The 18,213-nt window shown below is 38.7% G+C and overlaps 1 protein-coding gene across 1 annotated transcript; it reads left to right on the top strand.

The window, feature by feature from the left end:
- Window positions 1–6,264: 6,264 nt before the first annotated feature.
- lztfl1 (leucine zipper transcription factor-like 1) lies at window positions 6,265–12,358 on the top strand. Its single transcript, XM_018700845.2, has 10 exons — window positions 6,265–6,571; window positions 6,917–7,041; window positions 7,219–7,413; window positions 9,164–9,221; window positions 9,654–9,725; window positions 9,830–9,895; window positions 9,985–10,062; window positions 10,364–10,540; window positions 11,057–11,161; window positions 11,325–12,358. The coding sequence occupies exons 1-9, from the start codon at window positions 6,569–6,571 to the stop codon at window positions 11,126–11,128; spliced, it is 846 nt and encodes a 281-aa protein (XP_018556361.1). The 5' UTR covers window positions 6,265–6,568; the 3' UTR covers window positions 11,129–11,161; window positions 11,325–12,358.
- The last annotated feature ends 5,855 nt before the right edge of the window (window positions 12,359–18,213 follow it).

Below are 18,213 nucleotides of genomic sequence, written 5' to 3'. Positions count from 1 at the left end.
CTAACAACACAGAAGAGACATTATTATGAAAAAGTAAGCCCTTCTATATATTCAACACAGATAAGCATTAGTAAAATAAAACGATGGAAGATCTTTATCTGAGCATTACTTGAGGGAAAGTTTTTCTTCCTACACAGCAGGACAGAAGAATGATCTCAGGCATCAAGTCAACTCACCATATAACCTGTACCCATACCTTTACAAGTCATTACTACCTCAAGTTTATATAACACACATTTCACCATACTGCCACACACTTAACACAGTCATTCAACATTCTGCAGCTGAGAGGGAGAGGCTGCCACCAGACACTCCCTCAGCTACAGAACGAATGGTGATTACCCAACGACTGAGAGTGGTCCATTACTCCTAGACTGACTGATTCTTCACTGTTATTACCTCAGCCTATGAGCCGTAGCATCAGTGCAGCTGGCAGCACGTGACTTCCAATTTATTATGACCCTCTCTTCTTTAATATCCCCACTCTCTCCTTCAGGGTTGCATTTTTTGCAGCTTCGGTTTGAAAAGGAGCACACTTACAGAACAACTGGGATACAGCATGTTCAGCAAAAACAGAGAGGAAGTAAAGGTCTTTGATTCTATGTTGTTATCATAGGCACAAAAGTGAGCCAGCTGAGTATATGTCAATAAAGTCTGGTGCAAACTGTGTGACCTATTGATCCCCTTTAGATAAATAGGGGCTAAGGTTTGTCTTAGTGTCTTGCCTGGTGACTAATTTGGATGAAAAATCATTGTAATTTAACTTTAGGTCAGTTGAGCACTCTCAAAACTGGGCAGCAGATTAACTAGGATCCATTTTCTTGTCACTAAGTCCAAGGAGTTTCCTTCCATTTAGGAGAAAACACAAACTATTTTTGGATGGTTAATTGTTATACTTTGTGACAGATTGTTTCAAAGAAATTAGAAATGAGGGCTACAAAAGCAAACCAGTCACCAGACCACAACAGAGAAAAAAGAGGGAATAGCTGCCTCTCCTATCCTTAGTGCAGTAATTTGCTGGAGGCTACACTGTGACAAGGGGAACCTGTGTCAGCATTCTGCCAGGATCCTGGAAAAATCTGACTCCAGTTTTCCTTCCTCTCCATTTCAGCGTGCAAATGAAGCCGGGAGCAGAAAAAATAGGTTCACATGATGGAATCCACCATTCACCAAGGGGACAAGTGTCTGGTGTTCAAAAAGAGCAGGGCACAAATACAAGCCAGTTTCAAGTGCCACAACACACTACATGAAAACCTTTAAAAATGAGCCAGATTCAGCATCTCAATAATTGAAGTCTGTGCTGGGGAAACAAAGGTGCAAGGAACAGTCCAGAGCCAAGATTTGTATAAAGATTTTTTTTTTCCAAACATGCATTCATGGAGCTGCATAATGACTTTAATCCAAAGCGGGGGGCTGATTGAAGGCACAAAAGGAGGTGTTAGCAGCAAACAGTGCACAGCATGCTCTTTGCTGCTGCAAGAGACAGCAGTGCAGTTTTTATTATATTACTGTGGTGAGTGTAAAAAAAGATCAAGGCAGCTTCCAGGACTGGGTCATGTGATTACCCCTCCCAGCTCTTCCTGCCTGTATGCAGATCAATAGAAAATTATTCATGGGCTATCCTGGACAAAGCTTAGCAAAAAAGGGGAGAAAAAAAGAAAAGAAAAAAGTAAACAAGAAGACAGTGAAGTAAATTCAAGTGGAAAGCAGCCCAAAGCAAAGCACACAACATTTACATTCTAACTTGTTCCAGACAGGCCTCACAACTTTTAAACTTTAACAAATAAAGGTTTGATAATTGATCACATAACTAGTTGCTGTTATGAGAATCGCTGTAGCCATTGGTACAGTGATATGGTGTATACTGGCTCTTGCATTCAATCAGGTAACCCTGCTAATAGGATTGTATCAAACCTCTAAATGGGACCCATCTGAACAGCTGAAAACAGACTGTCACTGACTGAATATTAGGCACTACTTAACTCATCTACAGCCCCAGGTAATATGTGTCACAAAAGAACTCTTAATAATGTGCAAACATTTCTTTTGCTTTATTTGTCTGGCTTAAGTCTAATTTGTACCATGTTTCTCACCGCTGTTGGATAAAAAGTTGGATCACCTGTTCCTTTTTAAAACTGTACAGAATAGGAAAGCTGTGGGTACAAGGGTCAACCTATCATGTGCCATTACATCATTATACGCCAAAATCCATTTTTATGACATCTTCAGATTAAAATTGTATTAAACATAAAACTATCACCATATCTGACCTGGCAGTGCTTTGAAAGTAAAATACAATGGGCCCAAGCAAAGCATCAAGGAGCATCTAGACCCTCACAATCAAATCTGAATTTGATAAAAGCCAAAAACACAACGAAAATATCATACTGGTTTCTGCAATGTGGCTTTCTTCGAAGCTTTTTTCTGCACTGAAGACATGTTGCAATGCCTACTCGTTATTTGCCAATTTTGTGAAGCAATCTTTCCACCAAGACAGGAACTTTCGTCCCTGAAACTTCACACTTCATCTCGTGCGGTTGTATTCGACATGCATGAACGACTTGCTTTCAAAATACAATTAACTTACGTATAACACATATAAACATAGCAGTTACACGAAAAGCGTCAAAATGGCAAACGGCGATTCTTAAATCCATTTGAGGATGTGCGCTGGCTCCCGATCTGTCAACTAAATCCATGACAAGCAGCATTAACGTTACCTGGTTCTCAAGCAGCTAGCCAAACTCTGCTTCATTGCAGCAGGCCTACGCGGTTAACTATCTGGCTAAAAACAAGCACGACAGCACCGTTTCAACGATGTCGACACTACTGCTCCACCTTATTAGAACAACAGAGAGCCGCAGACACTTTTGTTATCAGTGTTTGTTTACTAGATGCAGCAAAAGGGGCTGTGGCAGGCTAATGTTGGGTTAGCTAAAAGCTAGCGGCTAACTAGCACATCACTCAGGTTTTGTGGAGAAGCTAAGCTAGTCGCATTAGCAGCGGGGTTCAATCAAGCAAACATGGAGAAGATGGCATGAAGAGAGTGGCAGGTGCTAACGGGCGCATTTACCTGTAAAATTGTGAACGGGTATTAGTCGTAGCCGTCCCTCAGCCCCCCACCCTCCTCTGAGTGCGGCCGGTGCTTCTCAGTTTTTCCACTCTGATGCTGAAGGTGTTCAGTTACGCCGTATTCCCCCCCAACAGCGCTCAGGACGCTGCCATATTCCTGGTACCAAAGATGTGCTACTGCGCATGCGTGAGGCCTGCCTGTCATGCGGCTGTCAGCTGATTGGTTTGTCCGGACGCGGAATTATGTAGAGACCTGACTCGAGATCCGTTTCTCAACAGTTTCTTCTGCGTCTGAATTGACGGATATAGTCGAAACTGATCTCGGAACAGTTTAGGCTGTCTACTGCAGAATCATAGGTTTTCATTTGGGCAAATTTGAAAGTAATGAATGAACAAGCGAAAACGTAAGGACTTGACAGAAGTATAAATACACAAATGCTTTACGTTAGAACATTTTTTTTTGCATATAAATCGTATGCAGAGTTAAAACTAAGTCGATTGACAGAAAATTAAAAGGCGACTTTTTGATTATCATTTAAGTCATGCAAAATAATCAAACAATCAAGGTTCCAATGGTGAAGATGATATTCCTTTTCATTATTTTAACAATTTTAATTTCTTTCAATCAGCTACATTACAACAGTAAATCATGTCTTTACATCAATACATGAGTAAAAATATATAATGACATAAGATAATAGTATATCATTCATGAGCACTTTTACTTTAATCTAATTTTGATGGTCATATTGCTATAATTGTCTTGGTGAACTAAACCTAATGAACTACAGACTGGGTTACTCTATTTATTCACTGTTGAACACTGGAACCATATTTTCCTTCTTGATATCTAATAAGAGTTTGACAGAATACTCAGTCTGTTCATTTTTACACCTGGGTAAAATAGGACTATTGTGCCCTCTAGAGACAATGTTTCATCAATTCAACAATACCTCAAGTTCAGGCAGGCAACAGTACTCATCATGTTAAACACCATTAGGCCTACATGAAGACTGAGACCAGCCAGGACATAAAAACATTGAGCATATACATACTCTCTCACACAAACAAGCAAATGTGTGCCATCAAAGTTTCAAAACTGTTAAGTGACAAAAAAGCAATCAAAGTCATTCACTGAACACGATCCCTGGATGCAGTTAATAACTGACAAAAGTATGTGCCAAATATATACAGTTTGTTTGTAAAGACTGATTTAAATAGCAACTGAGACTTTTAGTTATTTTTTACTCTGTATCCCACAAGTAACAGTAGCAGTACATGTGAATGATTTGTTCTCTTTCCAATTCTTCTAACAACAACAGTTTACATTAAATGAATCTGTCAGCTCAATTTGCTTGGATCATTCATAACAATAGTTTTATTGTTTCTACTGCTTTTATTGTTTAATTGTTAATCATGTGTTACATTTTTGTGCTCATATTCCATTTTCATTGCATTCCTTTGCTAAACAATGACCTTTTTATATTATAATTTTTTATATAATTTAAATTTGACAGTCCACCAAAGTAGTTCACAGACCAGTTTCTGAACATAACCATCCACTAACTTTTGGATCTAAAGAGCAAAAACACATGTGAATAATGAAGAGTACAATAGCACCAGCATATAGAACTCTCACAAAAACCTCTTCTGAATATGGTTTTAAACTAGTGGTCTGTTGTCCCAGTTTCAAGTTGCAAGTGACTCACCGCGACTGAAGGTAAAGGGGAAACATCTTGGCCTCTGTGGCTGACTGATGCTGCACACTGAACTTGAGCGGGACAGCACAGAGTGGTCACGTTATGAGGCATCTGATTAGGTGACCAACCATGCGCTGCCCGTTAGTCTAATTTAATTACAGCTAGAGAGACATGAGGGGGGGGGGAGTTTCCTTCTTTTCTTTTAGGATCCTCCTTCACAAAATGGGTGGTGATGCCCTTTAGGCTTCAGTGACAGAGGTTGAGGAGACTGTGCAACATTATCTCTATGAAGTTTTTATTTAGCTCACGTGGAGTCAGATGAGTTTAACTGATGGAGAAGCCGCCATGTTGAGTCCTATTTGTTACTCAGTTAAAACATGTATTACAAGAACAGTAATAATGGCAGTGCTAGAGATGCTTGAGTTCTTTTGATACAACAGTGGCAAGATAAAATGAACTGACAATCAGTTACAGGGCCCAGTGCAGCTGCACTGATCTCATAACCACTTCCACTTAACCTAACCCTTAAAGAGAAGTGGTTCAAGAAATTCAACCAGTTCACAACTCAACGAGATTTCATTGTCAATCAAAAAAGTGTAATATATAGGCTACTGGAGAACGATAGGCTTCTCTGTAGCTGTGAGTTTGGCTTTGTTGGGAACAGCCCAACAGCAGAGCCAGTTGCTAAAACATATAAATGCATATGATGTACATGTAAGTTCCACAGGGAACAAAGGCACACACAGGAGTGAAGACTCATTCAGTGCAAGATGCTGATGAGGGCCACAAGTCTGTATCAAACGGTGATCTCCTCAAGGCCTGTACTCATTTCACACTTCTGGCTCAATACTGCCATCTAATGCTCAGTTCAATTATTTAACTCTAAGATCTGTAACCTAACTTAAAGATAAATACCATTGTACGACTACATAATATTGAATTTCTCAAGAATTAGGAGTGACAAAATAGTCAGATCTGGTTGTTATCATGCTTTGGCTAAAAAGAAAAATGTACCTTTTAAGAATGACCCTTCAGAATGACAAAGCACATGAACTGTGGATTTATGTATATAACAAAACATGTTCATGGGAAAATGTGTTGATGAACTTTTATAAGCCTGACATGAATAAACAGGAAACAGGTGAGATTGGAGTCGATAAGAAAAAGTACAGAAACCTAAGTGCAGAGAAGCAAGGTGATTAACAAGCCATTGTTTTTGTATAGCACCTGTCAACAACAAGGACATTCAAAGTACTTTACCTAAAACATAACATGCATGAAGAAAAAGACAGTTGCATGGCAGTATAAGACATGGATAGTCCCAAAAGTAATTAAAGAAAACACTGGCAAACAGAAAAATCTTATGCCTTGATTAACAGAACTGAGAGAGCTGGATAATAATAAATGATAACAAGTAACAAGTCAACCATATAACATTTTATTTCATGTTGTACGTAGCGCCGTTGAACGCACCTCTAGTAACCAAGGTAATGACGCTATTCTCCGTTACCAAGGCATTCTCAAGGCAAACACTAGCAGTGTAGCTAGGCTAGCCAATCTGCCGGATAATCTTATAGCCATGTTATAACCTCCGTTTAACGTCAGCCTTTTCATCGAGTTGGACTTTAAGCTTACTTGAGTTTACTTGAACCTTCGACTCCAGCATTTTATCTTTAGCTTGTGATCTGTTCGCTGCGTGGCCTAAATTAAAGGCTGAAACACCCATTTTTCCTTTGGATCAGCACAGTCCACAAGCTAGCTGACTTAGTTGCGTTAACGTTAGCTGCACAGCCACCATGGTGAGTAGCTGCTATCATTTGCTGTTTATAGACAACCAGGCCACCTGTTTGCTTTCAGAAGTTAGCATGCTGAATACTTGGCGTCAATGCTGCTTTCTAATCATGATGCACGACCTGGATTCACAGACATGTAAAGTTAGAAAAAGACAGAGAGCAAGTATCTCACGATATGTGTGCAAGCTCATGTGGACAGGCCCTGTCACATATTAGCAGGAGAAAATCCTCTTCAAGTTAGCTGATCAGCCAGTTGCGGTTGCTATTACAATCTATCCCTGTCTGTATATACATCTTTCATCTGCGATGCTAATCTTTGTTACTACATTCTTGTCTTTTGTCTCCATGTAGGCTGAATTTGGGTTTAATGAACATCATCAGAATGAAGTCATCAATTACATGCGATTTGCACGTTCAAAGAGAGTCCTGAGGCTCAAGACTATTGACTCATGCTTTGAGGAACTCAAAGATAGCAGGTGACTGGTCATACATAAGATTTTAGTGTTATTGTTTCTATGTAAATTCAACTTTAATTCACTTAACCTCACACTCATATTCTGTATAAGCAGAATATAGGACACAAATAAAGTACTTTTCCGTTCAGATGGATCTATAATGTGTATGTGTGTGTGCATGCATGTTTCTGTCTTAAGGCTAGTGGAGGAAACCTTCACAGTGGACGAGGTAAGGGAGATGCTGGACGGGCTCCAGGCAGTGGTGCGTGGGGAGGTGGAGATGGAGCTCATCAACACAGCCCACACCAATGTGCTGCTGCTCAGGCAGCTCTTCTCCCAGGCTGAGAAGTTCTACCTTCGTCTGCAGAGTGATATCTCAGAACTAGAGAACAGGTGAGCAGCGCGGAAGGAAGCAAAAAGAGGTTTCTGGCTAATTGTTCAGTTAATGACCTGAAACCACCTAGCGAGCATTTGGTAGGAGGTGACTTAGTCAAGTTTGTTTCCACAGGAGTGCAAAATGATCTTACAAAAATATATTATGGAATAATCAGCACCCCCAAAGACATGATAGATAATATTTAAGGTCATAACTTTTGTGCACAAGATATGGATCTTATATGCACAAAAAGAGAATTGTATTTGCAATTAAAATTTTATTTATATTTACTTTATATTTTCTGATCCAGTGAAAACAATAATTATTAAATTTGCTGTAAAAACATTTTCAAATTAAAGTGGTTTAAAGTAATATGATAGGTCAGGGTCACTCTGAGTGTCACACCAATGTAAAAACCATTGGAGGCCTCAAAACACGCAACACACCTGCATGTTCATGAGAAAAGCTCCTCTTCTTTGTACCATAAACAACTTCCTCCTCAGCACTGTTCAGGTATAGATGTGTTGCATGTTATGTGCCAGGCTAAAAGGTCATTGCCAAGCCACACACTCATGTACACTGTGAATGTAACACAGTGGTTTCCTCTCTGATGTTCAGTTAGTCTGAAAAGCGCAACTTCTGCCTTCTTCTTACTTCGTATTAAGGTCAGATCACCCAAATTATGAAATACCATATTTTCTTAGTAGTGCCTAATGGTATTGAACCACGCAGAGCTAAGTTGTAAAAAAAACAACCAATGTGAACTCTGCTTGAAGTCCAATACAATATAGGTAAGAGCTGAATGTTAATGAATTTAAAAGCTTAAAAAAAACCCTTGAATTAAAAAAATGTAATGCCAGTGTGTCACCCCAATATCAATGTCCCTGTTTTTCAGGGTAATTTTCAGACCTTACTACAGATAGTTTTAAAAGTTATTTTTTCTATTTTTGGAAGGAAACTGTTCTTAATGACAACTGTTGATCGTGAGACTGTAGCCCCTCATGCCAAATTATCCGATAATTTCAGTAAAAGGTTAAAAAAGTTACAGACTTATGCAGCTGGCTGCTTTCCAGCTGGATCATTGTAAACCTCCACAGTACATGTGCACAGGTTTGAATGTACTCTCTGTCCTCTATGATATCAGGTGAACTTCATTTAACTTTTGACCCCCAGGGACCTTTCATCTCATTAGAATACTGTGTGTGTGTGTGTGTGTGTGTGTTTAAAAAGTTCTTTTGTAATATGAACGTGATGGGTGGATGAACAAGCCCTGAAGCTTTTTTTCTGTTTTTGCAGGGCTCAGCCCTACGTGACTGATATGGCGTCTAAAGCAAGGAATACGCCCTGTGTCACAGTCTACGTGTGTTCAGCAGCTTTTTAAAAACCACATTTAAGCTTCTCAGAGAAGACATCTGTCTACCACAGGCACATGTCATAAAGCTTAAGTGTTAAACTGCCATCAAGATCAAGGGTGTTTATTTTCCTCGCAAAACATTCACAACCGCCAAATAGTAGATTATTGTTGTGTCAAAAATCATAAACAACAATATTGCGGTGGCAGGACAGATTATCAGATCAGCCGCACTTTATTAAGGGTAGTTTACAGAATCTTATTAACAACTTTACTTACGTCGTATTTTTTTAGACAAATGTTTAAATCAATCTAACAAAATTCTAGATAATATTTCAACCTTTTTTTTCTTCCTTTCTCTGTTCTTTTCTTCATTATTCTATCATCCATTTCTTTGCTCCTCTCCACCCATATAGGGAGCTGTTAGAACAAGTGGCTGAATTTGAGAAGACTGACTTTAAAACCGCTGATAAGGTGAGTATAATGTGTAGTTCTGTCAAATGTAGACTTTAAAACATCACCATCAATGTAGTCGTCATTAATCATTTGTTCAAAGTACCCACATGGAATTCAGTAACCTGAGAGCAGTGCAGCACTCCTGTGCATTTTAAGTAGTTTTATATTTCAGGCCCCTGCCACTGACACGTAGCCATGTGGTTCAGGAGTTACACATCACTGAGGTTGACATGTGGTTTTATAAAAGAAAAACAAATCAACTTTGTAAAGCAATACTTCACTCTTTCATGGGTTTGGCTATTCACACCTCTCTCTCTCATCATTGCATTTCTAAGAAAATGGTGTTTTATTTTTACCATCACATCTCGTATACAGGAAAAGATAAACATATCCAACATGTAAGAAAGAAGAACTATTATATTAGTTGTAAAGTCTTTGCTTTATCACCAGATAAACCAGGAAACAAGCAAACCCAAGTTGGCACCTCTGAATGAGGGTGGAGTGTCTGAGCTTCTCAATAAGGTAAGGAAACATGCTGCATGGATTACATGTACAGATGGATTGCAGTTGGACCATCATAATCAGGTTCATACGCTCATGCAGATCTATGTTAAATATTTCTTCAGGAGATCGCGAGACTACAGGAGGAAAACAATAAACTGAAAGCCAGGCTGCGGACTTTAGAATCCCAGGTATGAATCACTGTTGCATATTTGTTAAGCAAACCACATATTTCAGTCCAATTATTTACATTATTAACTTGCTCTAATTATTTTTTTAGGCCATGAGTGCACTAGATGAGAGAACCAAGGCAGAGAGAGCTCTGAAAGACCTTCAGAAGGTGCAAGGTGAACAGCAGGTACTGTTCCACGTTGGACTCACAACATCATCTTCATTTGTGACATTTTGATCTTGCTTTCCATTTTACTACTCCTTTAACTCTTTAGTCATTATCATATTACATCCGAACACTTGCTGTCACTGTGCTTCTGCCTGCTAACTTGGATCTAAAATGGTATGTATCTAGCTGGTCAACATGTGACTTTGGTGTGTCACTGTGAGTAGGAATAGAAGGTGTCCACTCTGTAGTTTAAACATGTCATAGCAATGATTGCCATTCATTCCATCTGAACTTATGTGTTGTTTCTTTCTCCTTTAAGTTTGCGGCTCAATCCCAGGAGATCAACAGTCTAGAAAACACAGTGGCAGCTCTGAAGGAGGACTATGAGAGGTCTCTCTGTGCCAATGCTGCCTCTCAGAAGGATCTGCAGGAGAACCTGATCTCTGCCAAACACGAGCTGCTTCGAGTACAGGAGCAGCTGGCCTTGGCAGAGAAGGTACATCACTGTGGTCTTAACCCACAACTGACACAACTGAATGCTCTGAAAATCTATTTTCTTAACAGTTTCAGTTATAACCTATTAGTGGTTTGAGTATTTGTGGGTTTTTTTGTGCTTCTCTTAAGGTTTGAATTGGGTTAGGGGTTAAGGTTCAGTTGGTTCAAGGTGTGATAGAAATACAAAGCAAAACAAGAGTTAACATTGCTGTTGCTTTCCACCACTGAAGAGACAGCTCTTGTTGAAGTTGAATGAAGTTTGATGCTGAACTCGCAATGTTTCTTCTAAACAAACGGCTATTAATGCTGAATATAGCACCTCTAAAACTCTTAATAAATCTAAGCATGTTTTAGTGCTGAGCCGGTGAGAACTCCAACACCAAATGATCAAATTTGCTATTGGCATATTAATTTGTTAATAGGTATCTGTTATACTATATATATAGGCCAGTTTTCAATTATGGGAGCATTGAGCTTCTTTGCCAGTATTTACATATTGTATGTGTACGGTGTGCAGGAGTTGGAGAAGAAGTTTCCAGCAAACTGCAGCCTACCGCAACATGAAGGAGATCCTGACCAAGAAAAATGAGCAGATCAAAGAAATTAGAAAGCGATTGCAGAGGTGGGCATTCATTAATAAAGATAAAACAGTGCAAATATTGTCAATTCCAAATTCTGGCATGGTACTTTAAATTGAATAATGACTTATTCTGTTTATTATTAAAACTGGCTTTCTTATTAATATTTCTGTCTAATATCAGATTTGTACTGCTTTTTTGTTTCAGATATGAGCCCAGTGAATGAGTTCTGTCCAAGACAGCTGGATAAACTGTCCACAGGGTGGGACAGGACCAACATTTACGACTGTGGTTTGGATGAGAAACCATCAGTTCCAGTGCTGCAAGACAAGAGAAGCAGAAAGCACTTCCATGAGGAATTGTTTATTCGTGCTTTATCTGGCATCTTCAGTAGTTATTGGCTTCACTAAAGAGCGGGAGCGGGGAAGTTGACAAAACTGAATACACAAATGAAATAGTAACAAAAAAATAGCCTTTTCCAGCTGTGCTTTTTTTCTACGTCTCAATTTGGAGCTCACTCACAGTAGCTAGCAGACTTCCCTCAGTGCTCTATGCAATTATTATCACGTCCCTGTTTGAAGAGGCCTTGTCCATTTTCTGAACTGACCAGATACAAACTGTCTAAAGCTTTGCAGTCTTATCTATCAGATGGGTATGGGTAATGTTTCACTTATTAGGACCGGGTTTTTGGTCATTGATAGTTGGCTGATCAGTTATAATTTTAGTAGCCCTTTTTGTAGTCAAAATCCAATCTATTACTGAGTTTCCAGCAGACCCCAAGCTAGTTTGTTTATTATTAGTGAACAGCTTCATTATTACTGCTTCCTGACCCTCGGGGGACCTCTCGCTTTAATTCTTTTCACTAAACATTTAAAAGGGTTTCACAAAAAAATATTTCCAATGATCTGACATTCTGTGAAAGTCTCATCATTGAAAATATACCAAAATTCCTTGCATTTATTTTTTCTGCTCTTGCATATTGAATGACATGGATAGTGACCTAGATCGATTTCCTTACTTCCCCAAACAAAGGGCATAGAGTATTTTTGTCTGGAAACTAACTGTGTACTTTTCGTATTTGCTGTGGGTGATGGAGTGTAAGAGAAAAAACATAAATATATACATGATGTTCATGAAGTAATGCTCTTGTAGAGTATGATACATCTACCCTATATTACACTAGATGTGCATTTGTTTGTATCGTGCAAAGTATGGGGTAATAAAAGCTGTTACCAAATACATGTGTGGTCATTGTAGGTGGTTTTACTTTAAGTTTTGGCTATATTTAATCATAAACTTCAAGGAATATTACACAAGTTGAAAAATAGCTTGTAAACATAGCATAATTTTATAGTTTTACTGGATGCCCCCATGCCTTATAAAAAATATCAGACAGTAAATATGACACAGAACCTGCACAGGGTGCCTCCCTCCTCTGGCCCACTGCATCCTGGAATAGACTCCAGGCTGCTCAGACACTTTTAAAACAATAAAAAGTTGGACAAATTGAATAAAAGTGAATGAATCACAATAAATTACAGACTGAAGAAATGTTACTGGTTCTGGAACTGACTGATTCAACAAGAGGGCGCTATGCTGTAATAATTCACGGGATATACACAAGTGGCTGCATTTTACTTATACCATTCACAAAAAGTGCATAAGATTATGTAGGTTTAGAAGCCGATTATGATGAAATGTGGTTCAATGACATCTGCAGCATTTAACCACTGAGTTATTCTGCAGAAAGTACATCTATAAATCCTCCCATCCCTTTTGTGGACATGGGCAGTGTGGAGTAGACTATGAACAATGAAGTTCAGCAACACAGAGAGAAATTTTTAACAAACTAAAGGTAGGGTATATTTCATGGCAGTATTTAAAGCATTGTTCTGCATAATGTAATGCTGAATCAGGGAGACTGACCAACCTTTAATTATATTGTTTGTTACCTGTGTCATTGTTTTTGTGATTGCTATGAAGTAGCTGCTGCAACACTTCTTATATGATGACAGGAAACCTGTAAACTAATTTCCTGAACTGATTCAATCAAAAGCAGTGAGATGTATCTCTCAGCTTATTTGTTAAGCTCTACAAAGGACTGACAAGTACATCACTTGCACAACAGTGTTCTGTAAAAAAGTTGTTTTGGTTTTTAGTTCAGCACTTTTTATCACTTCATCCGCTCCCCAAGCTGCTTTAAAAAGACCTCAATGTTTTTGCCTTGTCTGTGTTAACCAAAGTGATTTGAGATAGTGGCAGAGTAAGAAACAAATGGTCACCCCACCCCCACCCCAACCCCCATTGTTTTCAGTGAAACTGGCAAGCCACAGTCTGTCCTGACATAAACTTGGTTTTATGTCATGTGCAGGAGCTGTATGCATGGTGAACATTTCTTCTTATAAGTGCAGAAAAAGGGGGTGGGGTGAAATTAACAACGATAACCTTCAAAACCTTTCTGTTCTGCTTTTAAAAGAGAAGAGATACATGCTGATAGTGGTGATGGTGAAATGGCATTTCTCACTCACTTGTTTATTTCTATACCAAAATAAAGTTTAGAAAAAATAGATTACTGTGGTCATTTGATGGTGCTGTGTGTGAACTTGCAGTTGTGTACGTGCATCTGTTTCCTATTAGTACCAGCTGAAGAGTAACCACCCTGGGAAAACTGATGGTAATTTCAGATAGGATGCAAATGTTGCAGTCTATCAGTGCATGAAATAAATCACAGCAAGGTACACAGGAAGTGGTAACTTGTCTCTCAGTTCTAAGCTCAATCTCTCACACTGCGATTGTCACAGTACTTTCCCACATGGGGCAAAAAGCTAATACATGTCAGAGTGGCAAACCCATTCACAGCAGCTTCCTGTTCCTTTAAACAATTCATCAAAGGGGTTTTCTCAGTTTCAATAGCAAAGACAAAAGCTTCTGTTGTTCAGCTTTTCTTCAGAATCATCAAGCAAATTTTTGCGTTCTGGAAGTGATGTCTGGAGGTGATGTCCAGAATACAGTGTGATGTTTGAAAAAACGATGGTGTGACTTTTAGGGGAACAACACATAGCTTTATTTCAGTCCTATATTACAAATGCAAATTACATGGCTCAAATGCTATCGCCATCTTGTGTTTAAATATATCCCTTTCTTTATAAAGCTGTTTCACACAGCAGTAAAAAGAAACCAGAGATAGACAATACCAAACTGGGACTACGTAAATTTTGGGGGAAGAAAAAATATCTTCCTCCCCTTACAAATTGAAGTCATCAGTAATAAAACTCTATCTAGTTGTGTGGTAGCTTATGGTGGCTAATGTCTTAAGACACATTTAGCTGTATAACTTACCTATCTGTGCTATTTTAAAAAAATATTTATTTACCATTATTATTGAAATTTAAATGTAGTCATGTTCAGCAGGTTTAATGTTAACCATGTTCATCATTTTAGTTTTGCGCCATAATTATTGATTGCTGATTAGAACACAAAATACAGCCAAGGCTGATTGGAATGTCATTGTTTGATATTTGGTCATATACCAAAGTACTGGAATGTGCTAGATGGAAAGGCAGAGAATATCAAAGTTATCCCAGTTCATACAAACAGTTGCATATAAATCTCATGAAAATCTATCCAGTAGTTGTTGAGATATTTCATTCAAAACTCCAAATGTTAATCTGCTGGTGGCTCTAGAGGAAAAGTTGAAGGATCACCAGAGGAGTAATCAACTGGGAAACCTGAATGTCTGTACACCTTAATGGCAATCTTTTTTCCCTAACAGATCTCTTGTCTCTGCATCCAACTCAATTATTCAGCCTTTGTTTCCTCAGCTTTATCTTCTGATCAGTTGCCACGTCTATGTGGGCCAGTCAGAAGGAAATGATCAAGGTTGTAAAAGGTCATATGAGTTAGTACATTCCATCTACCAGGAACTGCAGAGTATCACTTTATAATCGAATCTTAAAAGCTTCACATCTATAAGAAATGTGGCACATATCAAGACTAGCTGATATCAGAGAAATCTTTTAGTCTTGGTGTCATTTTCTTATCAAATCTTCAACATACCTGGTATGGAAAGTAACACTCAAGCTGCCTTCTGTGCCCTATCAGCATGTCTAGTTGCAGATGTAATATCGTCACCCTCTTAAAATTAATTGCCTAAGTCATTTTGTTTTTTTTTACAAAAAAAATTTTTTTTTTTTTTTTTCCCTAAATCATCTCCTCATGATGCTGGCCACCTCTGGTAAAATTGCCTACATCCTCAGTTAAACAGATCGTGCCATTCTACCCCTTGCCTATGTCAAGAGTGTGACTTTTTTAGTTTTAATTTGCCTAAGTTATTTAATTCTCTCATGTTCCACGTTTGACTGACCTTCTGGTTTGTATGTCAATAGGCATCTGTTGTTATAACTGTTTTGATTAAAATTGTTAGTAAATATCATATATTCAACAAGTGGTTCAGTTTTTTGTGTTTCCTGAAAAATCTGAAAAAATGACTTAGGCAATTATTTTAAGAGGGTGACGATATACAATATGCCGGACTAATCACTCTTTTGTCATCATGTGCGTACTTTGTAACAGTAAAGTCAAACTGCCTGCATCATCTCATCCTGGTGATTAATTCATGGCCTCTCAAACTCACCTCTGAGCCTCTTTTTAGGCCCTAAGGTTCTCACCCCAGCGATTAGAGAGCTGTAAAGTCGTCAAATGAATGAATATTGTTAGGGCCACAGGGAGCTCCAAATGAAATAATCATGTATTTCAAACTTGAGATACCTCCCAAATTGAAGTTAACATACAGACAACAAAGAACTATCTTCACTGACAAGGTAAGAGAAACAACTGTGACTACTGTAATGAAGGCTTCTATATTACTCATATGTGACTAAACTAAAGTGGCTTAGCACAGTGACTCTGCTATTTGCTCTGTAAGCACAAGTAGAACCAGGCCATCATCAGTGGGGTTTTGTGGTTTTCTTATTTTTCATGTTGAGTTAAAAAACATTTAAGTTTAAATATTTTGTCTTGCACAGGAGTTCTCTACCTGATGTTGTTATGCAATGTGCGGACACACTGCCCAGACTGTTTCTTTGTTTCTATGCAGTTTATACTGGCACTGACTTCAACTCCCAGTAGACTGAACAGGAATATGCACACAGAGTCACTGAATGAACCTAAGTGCAGTCCATTTTTTTCCTTTGTATGCCGCAAAAATAACAATAGGCGTCATAGCAATGCATCAGCCTTTGGACATGACACAATATGAAATGTCAGAATAAGGGAAAATTCAATGAAAAAAAGCAGCTGCCTAAAAAAACACTTTCTCTTTGCAAAGATCAAAAGGTATCATTGTCCACAACTTGGGACCTGATGTGTCATCTCTTCTATTTTTGTCAAGTTTCAGTTTGACTTACTACAGTACACCTCTCTGCCTTTTCTGCTTCCACTGTTTCATATGCCCAAAGATCAGACCAATATCAGACAGTTAGCTGCATCTTGGCAGTTAGTGAGTGAAACCTCTCAGTCTACCACTTTCTTCAACAAACTGTTTCAGAGGGAAAATACTCATCTGATCATGACAGAGCAGTTACCTTGTGCCACGCTATGATCAAAACCGAAAAACGCAACTGGCAAATTGGCAGAAATCTCAAGATCTGATGGCCCACATACTCATCCTCCTGTGTCGAGCGTTCATGGCAAGCTAAGACCGAAAATGTCATATCAGGCAGAGAAATTAAACTGTGAGACAATAGCAACTGACTGATCTACAGAGAGACTGAACATGAACCAAAACAGTCCCACAAGACACAAGCACAACCAGAAAGTTGATTTAAACACCTCCATTAACTAAAAGAATTTCAAACCTGCGCAATGACTTTGAAAACTCAGATCCCATGTATTACATTATCAATGCCATAAGATGAGCTTGTTGGTTTTGTTTGGGCTTTAGGTGAAGTTGGTATGACAGGGACTTGTCATGTTTGCCAATGTGGTTAGTTGTGAGCAAGTGACTTTTTTATCTATTAATTTCCCTATGGCAATACTGGTGAACTCTGCACTTCCCTGTCTTCACCCAGTTCTGCATCAGGAACACCATACTAATACTGGTTAGGACCTCCCCTTGCACTCAAAACAAGAGTGTTTATAGTGCAGTATCTAAAGTTTGATGCTTCTACTAGTGTCTCAGCAAAAATTGAGATTCATCAGACCAGGTTCCAGTCTTCAGTTTTACGAGCCTGTGCCCACTGCAGCCTCAGTTTTTTGTTCTTGGCTGATAGACGTGGAGCCTGACATGGTGTTCTACTGTTGTAGCCTATCTTCCTCCAGGTTGGACGTGTGCATTCTGAGATGCTTCTCTGCTCACCACAATTGTAAAAAGTGGTTATCTGATTCAAACCAGTCCATCCTCTGACTTCTCTCATCAACAAGGTATTTCAGTCTAATATAAAATTAGTAGAAGTACTAGAAACATGGGAAATGCCACACTGACTCTGTCAAAAGGAACAAAAAAATCAACCATCCAGCACTCAAAAGCTGATTGATCTGAAACTTGTTGCATCTTGTTTGTTTAATCTGTGCAAAAACCAAAGATGCAGGATTTTTGTGGAGTTGTCTGCCTCCAGGCTTTATGCTAAGCTAACCTATCTCCTGGCTCAGACATCTAACGCTGAACAAGAAAAGAAACACATTTTTCAACGTATCCCCTTGAAATTAACTTGGACAAGTTTAACATCACACTCAACCCTGTGTCCTAGAAACTATCTTTATATAGTTAAAGTATATTTTATATATATTAAAGTAATGAGGACACCGTTGTTAATTTATGTAAAAGGTAGAAATGGTAAAATGTATGTAACTTGTAGTTTAGTTGTATATAGACGTCATTTCTCTTTCCTCACACTGCTGACACACATATTTATTCATTAAGAGGACAGCGATTGTTGGCCACACAGCCTGAGCTTTCGACAGTGATTTAGTGCTTTGAAAACAGTTTGTCTCACAACTTCTCTACACCAATACCTCCTCCAGCTTCAATCACACTTCATGGTTTTCAGTTTCATGCATCACTCATCTGTGGTGTTAAGTGCTCCACCTGTGTACACAA

Source organism: Lates calcarifer, linkage group LG24, assembly GCF_001640805.2.
Source record: "Lates calcarifer isolate ASB-BC8 linkage group LG24, TLL_Latcal_v3, whole genome shotgun sequence".
Lineage (NCBI taxonomy): Eukaryota > Metazoa > Chordata > Actinopteri > Centropomidae > Lates > Lates calcarifer.
This window is presented reverse-complemented; position numbering and strand designations above follow the sequence as displayed.

What these genes read in the sequence shown, in the direction of transcription:
- lztfl1 (XM_018700845.2), top strand. An exon ending in TGTCTGAGCTTCTCAATAAG is followed by an intron (nt 9,726 to 9,829) that starts GTAAGGAAACAT and finishes ATATTTCTTCAG; the next exon opens with GAGATCGCGAGACTACAGGA. An exon ending in AGCTGGCCTTGGCAGAGAAG is followed by an intron (nt 10,541 to 11,056) that starts GTACATCACTGT and finishes TACGGTGTGCAG; the next exon opens with GAGTTGGAGAAGAAGTTTCC.